Source organism: Bos grunniens, chromosome 11, assembly GCF_055505025.1.
Source record: "Bos grunniens cultivar Pamir isolate PY7600 chromosome 11, Bosgru_T2T1.0, whole genome shotgun sequence".
NCBI classification, from domain to species: Eukaryota; Metazoa; Chordata; class Mammalia; order Artiodactyla; family Bovidae; genus Bos; species Bos grunniens.
The window spans coordinates 85,124,955-85,134,417 of NC_141175.1; the positions used below are offsets into that span (position 1 = coordinate 85,124,955).

Consider the following 9,463-nt stretch of genomic DNA (forward strand, 5'->3'; position numbering starts at 1 on the left):
GTTTTTATAATTCCTCTAACTGGTCAAACATCAATCAAACATCAGTAATTCCCTGATCTCTTAAACTTCACTTGGATGCCAAACAAGGTTTCTTTTCATATGAACCAGTGAGGTGAGTGTGTGTATGTAAGTAAGAAGTTTGGGTTTCATATTTATGGGGATAAATAAATATTACAAAGGCAAAAACTTGTTTAAAGTCCTTAGTGACAGAGGAATTAGTACATAAGTAAAATTTCCATTTGAATTCTCCTTCGATTCACCCTCTGTGTAAGGACAGTGGTACCTTCCCTGTGTTAGTCGAGAAAACACATGTAGGTCAACAAAATCAACGTTGTGGGGATTCAGGGTGGAGGCAAGATGGCAGAGTAAGAAGGATGTGAAACAAAAAGAGTGAAACAGAAAGTACACAGAAGAGAGGAAAGAATAGAGGAATATATGCGTTGTTTGAGCAAGGATGTCTTTCAGTCACTAGTAAAATTAGGGCCATAAACCAGATCTCTAGTGTCTTTTTATGACTTAGAAAGTGAAAGTCACTCAGTCAAGTCTGACTCTTTGCAATCCTATGGACTATAGCCCTCCAGGCTTCTCTGTCCATGGAATTCTCCAGGCAAGAATACTAGAGTGGATTGCCGTTCCTTTCACCAGGGCATCTTCTTGACCCAGGGATTGAACCTGGGTCTCCTGCATTGCAGGGGGATGCTTTACCATCTGAACCACAAAGGCAGCCCTTTTATGACTTAGGTTATATGGAATTTTCAAATAAAAATCTCTGATTTTAAGAATAATTTTATGTTCTACCACATTTTTAAATACCTAGGACTGTAAAGTTAATATGTCTTTAAAGGGTGTTATAACTCCCCAGAAGTTTAGAATCATTATAGTAACTCAGAATTCTGGACCACTTATGGATTCTCTTGGGATCTGGCTCTGGTGTATTATAAAAATAATTACTAATATTGAGCACTCATTAAGTACTAGGCCCTGTTCTTGTTCATGTTAACTCATTTCCTTCACAACCATATAAAGTAGATAAACTTCTTACGTGGCAAGTGAAACAGCCAGAATTCAACTAATTTTAAGGAAATTTCCCTCGTTCCTTGGCCTTTCATAGTTGCCATGCTTGAGCTGGGTTTTTTAAAAGAGAGCACAGCACAAGTAGAGGATGGGGGACTTCATGCCAGGCTGCCCCAACACCTCCATCAAACTCACCCAAGCATTTATAAAAATGCATATCCCTGTGTCTTTTTCTCAGAGAGTCTGATTAATTGGGTGGATGGTAGAGCCCCAAATCTTTAAAAACACAAAACAAGGATCTCCCAGCATTTTCAGTCCACACTTGATTGACATTAAGCAGTATCTAAAACAGTCCTCCCTGCCACCAGCTATTCCATGGCTACACTCATATAGTCACGTACATGATTTGAAGTCAATAACCGTGCCAACATTTCTTACCTCTTTTTAAGAGCTCAATGACTGTGCTGTGTGGTTTAACTTCACAAATATTGGCACAGTTTCATCACTGGCAAAATCTTCAGGTCTAGACATCACTTTGAATATTTCATCAGGTCATTTATTCTTTTAAAAGGAGATATTGTCATCACTAGTCAGGTTTAAGGGTAGACATGTATAGACTCCTGCAAAAAAAGAAAACCCCACCAAAATCATTTATCTGAATTGAGTATTGTGATATATTCTATGTACCACCCAACAGTCAAGTTAGGAAACCAGAACCCCCGAGTACACACAGATAGAAGAGCCCAGAATGTCCACTTGATGAGACTTCTGTCACTACTATGAGGAGGCTCTGAGCCCCTCATGTTGTCAATAATTCACGGGTGCTGGGACAGGCTGGACTTCAGTCAGAATCACTGTCAGCGTCAGTTCCTGAGCACAGACCGCTTGAGAGTTGAACAGCTGGCCCCCAGCATATGCTGAGAGTCAAGGCAAAGATAAATCATTTCAGGGTGGAACTATACAAAACACAGAAACCCTTCATGTGACCTGCAGGGTTGTGAGAACTATCCCTTTTACAGAAGAAATGTTTAAAGCTTAGTCTGTAGGTAGTGATAAAGTTGGAGAAATTCAGTTAAAAAAATGATTTCTGGAAGAAAGGGGAGTGTGTTGACATAGTCCTGCGTATTGACCAAGTGACTTGGCAAAGGCCAGATGCAGAGAACAATCATGTCCTGACTCTGTAATGTGTGGTTTAATTCCAGCCACACTGCCTCCCAAACATATCTTTCCTGTTAGTGATTCACGGTTACAGGGACCAAGGAGGCAGAATCAAAAGTCTAAAACTCTACAATTAACTTTAAATGTATTAGAATTCAAGGTGAGAATTAGAAATAAAAATTCCTATTATGTAGGTATAGTTATAAACCCATATATAAGTTATCATTAACAATTAGTTTGTAGCAGTCACAGTGGATATCTGACTCCTTTGGTTTGTATTTAACAGTCTAAGTTCTGAATACGCCTGTTCTGTGGCAACAGTTCTTGTTTGGATATCACCCCCGGGAATGGCATTTGCATGGCTTTTGCCTTGTTCAGCCACAAACAGGTCTTGGGCTTGGCATTCAGGGCCAGGCTTGGCTGGACCTCATCTACAGTCTGTGGTATGCCACTCTGTGCGCTAAGCAGTGATGAGAGAAGGTGGTTTGGGGAGATTCCATCACACTTCATTTGGAAAACAGAGTTGTCTCTGTTGAAATTAAAGCTAATAGTTTGGATTTACATATGTTTCTACAATTTTCTTATACAGCTTTTGAATTGCAAAACAAAGATCTGATGTATAATTCCAGTAAGTAAAACCTACCTGGCTCAGAGGCCCAAACATGTTTCCTTTATGTGATATAAGCTAAATCACTTGGGTTGCTAACTTTCAGAGGCATTTATAAACAGGAACCTATTATTATTAGGACTCTGCTGCACTATTCACATTAATGAGCTATTGAAAAAATGACTTGAGTGAGAAGAAATCCCTGCAGACCCAGGAAGGCCCAGTAAAATCTTTGATTTTGTGCCTCATTCACTTCTGGCACAGCAGCAGAGATGCTGTCGAATGGAGATGGGGCACCGAGGAAGCCTAGAGTGCCACATACTATGTGCCAAGGGAGGTGAGCAGGCCAAGGATGCCAGGTCCCCATCCCTGCAGCATGGCAGAGGGGGCAAGAGAGGAAGGCGAAGGCCCCGCATCACTAGCCACCACCAGCAGACATGTCAGCACAGAATACCATCTCGAGTGTTCCTCGGCAGTAGCTGAGCTGTAAGGGGCTGTCTCCCCCCTTGGACTCTGTTCATTTACATTCCTTGTTCAGCTGTCTGTCCTTGAAAATTAAAAGCCAAGTGACTTTTTTTTTTTTTTTTTGAGGCTGCTGCTGTGGCAGTTCCTAATAATTCTTAATAATGAACTGCGAGAGACGAAGATTTGTCTCACTCGGCTTTTACTCGCCGGCCTCCGTGATGATCCTGATTGAGGCTGCAGTGTGTGATCTCAAGTGTACCATGTAGCACTGGTCCAGCACGACAGGATAGCCAGCTGCCTACACCTCCTTCTTAGTTCTCACCGGTACAGGAAAGAGTACTCTGCGGAAACCTGTCTCAAGTTCTCTGAGTGGAAGGAACGGGGCAGCCTGAAAGGGACTGAGAAGAGGAAAATGTGAGCCTTCCTAGGAAAGAAAGCAAGGTGTAGGCTGAGAATGGCTCTGAAATCAAACAGATTTGGTTTCAGAATCCTTGCTCTATTGACAGACACCCTGTCCAATAGGCAGACTATCACAACATCACTGTTTCCCAGATTGTAAAAATGGAATAATAATGTCTACTCTACAAGGCTTAGATTGAGGGTTCAGTGAAAATATCCATGTAACTATGGCTGATTCACAGTTATATAGCAGACACCAGCACAACATTGTAAAGCAATTATCCACCAGTTAAAAACTAAAAACATTTCTATGTAATATGGGTAGCACGGAGTAAGAAGTTTGCCTCTTTATAAAACGTAGGTCAGAATCTATCTGTGGGTCCATCCCACAGACCCTCAAGGTTAACCAGTTCCCTTTCAGAAAGAAAGTGACACTGCAGATTCAGTAGCCTCTGAGAAGCCTAAATAACCTCTCTCCGATGGTAAAGCACAAGAATCTACAGGCTTATGTAAGCAAACACGCTTTATGTATCATCCCCATTGGAGCTTGGGCTTCCCAGGTGGCACTTGTGATAAAGGACCCACCTGCCATTGCAGGAGATGTAAGAGACATGGGTTTGATCCCTGAGTTGGGAAGCTCTTCTGGAGGACACCTGGCAGCCCACTCCAGTATTCTTGTCTGGAGAATCCCATGGTCAGAGGAGCCTGGAGGGCTCCAGTCCATAGGGTCGCAAAGAATCAGACATAACTGAGCGACTTAACACACACACTGTTGGAGTAGCAACAGAGTGGAGAAAGCCATCCAGATATCACACACCTACACATATTCTTAGACCATGATACCCTGTAGTAATAGCATACCTGCCACTGCTGGTTTTGCGAATGTGAGTGCAATTTGACAGTTATTAATATTTATTCTAAATTGACTGTGCAACATATTTTGCAGAGGTAGCTGAAAGGACTTTGATATCAGTACCTCAGTGATCATATGAAAAGGAAGTTGAATATCTTACAGGTCCTGTTACATTATTAATAAAGGGAGCTATTTCAGATCCATCCTCACCTTACCTTTTAATAAACAGATCTGGGCTGCTCCATTCATGTTGTCTTCCCAAAACAACAAAAATAGCTACCCTTGCTTTGTACCAGAAACATAAGCATTTTACATTTAATAGCTCAATTTAACAAAAGCACTCTAAAGTGAGCATTACTATCCTCATTTCACAGATTAGGAAATTGAATCTCTAAAAATTAACTGCCTGGGGTCACATACTCACTTGCAAAGGAAGAATTTGAAACCCTCTGGCTTAAATGAGCACTAAACCCTTGTGCTCTGTTCACCAAGTCTAAGTCAGTTTTGTCCAATTCCTTGTAGAGAAAGAAAATGTGTGAATTCCCTAGCCTCAGAGAAAAGATGCATTCATGATTATTGGTAAACAAAGAGTTTTGAGGCTGCCCATTAGGACGCCAGGCACAGGGAAAGGTGAGATAATACAATGAACGAGCATTTGCCTGAAGGCAGAAGGCCTGAGCTCAGGCCTTAATGTGGCTTCTTGCTTGCTGAGTGATTTTGCACCCATTTACTTATCCACTCTGAGCCCACTGTCCTTACCTCTAGAGTTTACTACCCTCGTAGAATTGTTACCATCAACAAAGAACTGTGGTATCTGTGGGAAAAAGGACTTGACCAAAGTCGCCTATAACTCGCCCACCACCAAGCCCTCGAATCCTGTTACCTAGGGATCCTCTCGTTCTGACGACACAGGCTGGGACTTGAGCGAACAAAGCTCTGTCCTGGTCTCGGGGTTTCCACCGAAGGCTTGATTCCAGAGTACACGGCTGCAGCTTCCAGCACTCCACAGACAGACCTCTGTAAGTGGCTAATCGCGCATTGTCTTTTTTTTCTTCCTCCTCAGACACATTTGCAAGCAAAGTGGCCGCCACCCAGGACCAGTATGCGGACGCATCCATAGGTAACGTCACAGGCAGCAACGCGGTGAACGTCTTCCTGGGCATCGGTGTGGCCTGGTCCATCGCCGCCATCTACCACGCGGCCAACGGGGAACAGTTCAAAGTGTCCCCTGGCACGCTAGCTTTTTCTGTCACTCTCTTCACCATTTTTGCTTTCATCAATGTGGGGGTGCTGCTGTATCGGCGGAGGCCAGAAATTGGAGGTGAGCTGGGTGGGCCCCGGACTGCCAAGCTCCTCACATCCTGCCTCTTTGTGCTCCTGTGGCTCTTGTACATTTTCTTCTCCTCCCTGGAGGCCTACTGCCACATAAAAGGCTTCTAAAGGAACAATCAGATGTAGTAAATTTATATATATATATATATACATATATATATATACATAAAAATTATGTATAATGAACAGAGGAAACTGGCATTTGTCATGTCCACCCACCTGCTGATGGAATCCAGCTTCAAGAGCAGACTCTGTACTAGGGCCGGAGAGAGAAGGCATCACCTCCCGTTCCCAGGGGCGTCGTCTTGTTGAACCAGGCATGGAGGCAGGGCCATCTTTGCAGCTCAGCCCAGAAGGGCTGTGTTCTCCCCGGGTTCATAAATCCTTAAGTCTTTGATTTGTTTTCTGTTTTTGCTTGTTTTGGGTCGGGGTTGGGAGGTGGTTGATGTTAGGGTTTGGTTTTGCAGGGGGAAGATCAGGGTTTGTGGTTCTCTTGTGGGAGGTGATGTCCAATCTCAATGGTAAAAATGGAAATCAGGAAGATGACTCTCCCTTTGCCCAAAAACTTTAAAAATTATTTTGGAGTAAGAAAGGAAACGGGCATGGAAGAAGAAAGAAGCATGTCTTCACCATATTACTAAATTTCATGCTTATCTCTGGAGTGGGAGCAGAGGTGAAGCTCCCTCCAAGAAGAAACAGGGGAGCTGGAATGGAGCCAAGAAGAGTCATGGTTCTAGATACAGTCTGATATTTAAAGATACTAGGCCTGGCACCCTTGTTCAACAGGTACAAAAACAACATGCCTAGATTCCCAGGAACGCACAAAGTCCTTTCTTATCTCTTCAGCGCTGGACTGTGATTAGCAAGGCCCTGATTCTGATGTTCTACACCCGCTGATTCCCCAGCCCTCCCATCCCAAACCCCTTCTCCTGCCCTTTACCCCTCGTACAAACAGGAAGAATAACTCCATTCAAAAAGCACACCATCCTTTCCCATTCGCATCAGTCTGTGCCCCACGTTGCTATTGCCTGGGATTGTCCATCAGTTCTGTTTTCCAAGGCACCTGTGGCCTGCACACTCCTGTTCCAGTCATGATGGAACATTTGCTCCTCTTTCATCTGCCTGTTTGGGAATGTTGTTGTGATACCTGTTACACAGTGCATGGATGAAAAATACAACAAAACAAAGCGTATCTGTATATAGTAGAGTATAGCATATACTGTTCTCCCATTTGGCGACATTGATTGGACATTGAAGACGTGAGTGAGTTTTCTTTTCACCTGAGTTGTAACTTTTGTGTTGTTATTGAGTTTGATTAGGGATAAAAGGAGAAAATGGCTTATTGTTCATGGATCTGCACGTTCATTTCTAAGAAACAATAACTGTTACGTGGGAGTTAAAGCTATTGAGAGGACAGCGGGCACGCGACAAAGTATCTTCAAGGAAAATTAGCCGCGTGGTGCATATCAAAGCCTTGAAAACTCACCTGTTGGTTCAGGAAGGCCAAGGAGAAGGGCTGTGTAGAGAAGGGGATACGTTAGATGTGCCCGGGCTCTGAAAGCCTCCGTTCCTGGAACACCCCTGCCCCAAAAGTATTTATTTCACATCTGCTCTGTCTGGCACAGACGGTAGATAGTGCTGGTTTGTTCATTTTATTTTTTTATGTAAAAGGCTATTCAGAGTCCCATTTTTTTCACCATCCAGACCCCTCTGATAGTATCTGCAGTTCCTGAGGAGAAAAGAAGCCACAGTGAGCACAGGCCTTTCAAAGTGTGTCTTCTCTATGGAGGGCTGAGGAGGAAGTGATTAAATGAGATGATTAGTGCCTCTCCTAGGACTGCTCTGGGAGGTTTTTAATCCTGGAAATGGAATGGCTCTATTTCACAATATCAAAGAGCATGATAAACCCAACATTCCAAAGCTGTGAGTCCACAAATGAGGAAAAATGGAATGACTTAGGTCCCCTCTCAGACATTTCTCTATCCATAAAGAATCCCAGGCCGGAGACACCCCTAAGCCCTCTGTGTTGTTTCAAAGATACATAACTGATAATAATCTTCATTTCTTATTTTCTCTTCTTCCACTTAGTAATCACAATCACTCATCATGTAATAAAAACACTGGCTGACTGAACGAATAAGGAAATGCTGAGTGCCCACCCAATCTGCCCAGTGCTATGCTAGGACTTGGGGACTAACCATGGACCAGACAGCCCAGATCCCGATCCTGAGGGGGTTCACAGTTAACCCCTGAGTAACAGTTAACACAGCCATGTGGAAACAATTTGATCTTACAAGAAAAACACAATTGCTGAAATTCTCTTGCCTAGATGTCTAAGATTTTCTTGAACTGAGAGAGTATAAGGCATATGGAAGGGGCAGCAGTCTGTGTATCCTGAGCCAGTCTTGCAGATCTGTACACCTTTCCATTTTAAACCAAGTAAGGAAATCCTGCTGATGACCCAGCTGTCTGAGAAATCCCAATTAATCCCAATTTTTGTCTTCAGCTGATCTTTGTTGGACAGCAGTACTTTTCCATGCCCCCTGCAGCTCTAATTTCTCACATCTCCTGGAGCCTCAGCCCTGACCTGTCATGGCCCAGCGCACTGGTGGCATAATCCTAACCCATTTTTTTCTGGAGATTTATTAAATGAAAAGCTAGCCTAGAAACACCAAGTAAATAGTCAAGAGAGATGAGTTGTTTAAACATTAGAAAGACTTTGCACTTCTTTCTAGCTATATTTGGAATGTTAATAATCCCATAGCAAATTTTCACAGAGGATGTTAAGAAATCTTTACCATTGGTCAATTTCAATTTCAAAGCTTTTTGGTTTGTTTGCTTTTTAAATTTTCATGTTATAGGGAAAATACGATTCTAGTTGTTCAGGGTTGTTTTAGTAATTATAGTCATGTAAAATTATTTCCTTTTGTTTGATTATTGTGTGTGTATTGTGCACAGCTTAGCGGGGGAGGTGCACTAATTGTGCTGTTCCTTATAAATGGTACACATTATTGACACAGACAAATAAAGTTTCTAATGATTTCTGATTTAATCACTAGTGATCCAGCATATTCTGTATGGAATGTTTTCTCTCTTCTCATTGTCATCTACTTCATCTTTTGTTTTCATGTTTTGAAGAAATAAAGACCCAAAAGGTATTATTGTGCCATTGGTATCCTCATCAACAAGAAAGAACATAGATGCCCAGGAACCACCTTATAAATGTCAACCCTTGGTCATGCGTTGTCCGCTTTTAATGTCCCAAGGGAGCACAGTGTCTGACTGCTGAGATAAATGATACCTTATTCATCTAATTGTCTTTAAATTTTTCTTTAGAATTCCTCATTATATTCATATATGGTCATGCATGAAACACTTTCGTATGTGAAGGTAATTTTCTTGGATCAACAATTAGTATGTATCCTGGGACCCAATCTTTGGTTTAACACAAAATAAGCAGCCAACATTTACTACTGTAACAGTAAAAGGGATAATTCAATGACCAGACTAGCCTTGACTGTTGAGCAACTATTCAGCACAATGCTGTGGCCCAATGATTCTAATCTCTTATAAGCTAATTCTGTTCTTTCAAAGGTTCCAGTTCAAGCCTTCTACCAGTGGAGATTTCATAGAAC

The 9,463-nt window shown here is 42.4% G+C and overlaps 1 protein-coding gene across 14 annotated transcripts in view; it reads left to right on the forward strand.

The window, feature by feature from the left end:
- SLC8A1 (solute carrier family 8 member A1) overlaps window positions 1-8,986 on the forward strand; it is a 447,983-nt gene extending 438,997 nt beyond the window's left edge. For all 14 annotated transcript variants that reach the window (XM_086327294.1, XM_086327301.1, XM_086327297.1 and 11 more), the window contains one exon: window positions 5,560-8,986. In XM_086327294.1, coding sequence (XP_086183420.1) covers window positions 5,560-5,936 — 377 coding nt within the window. In that variant the 3' untranslated portion in view covers window positions 5,937-8,986. The remainder of the gene's footprint in view (window positions 1-5,559) is intronic.
- Window positions 8,987-9,463: the final 477 nt, after the last annotated feature.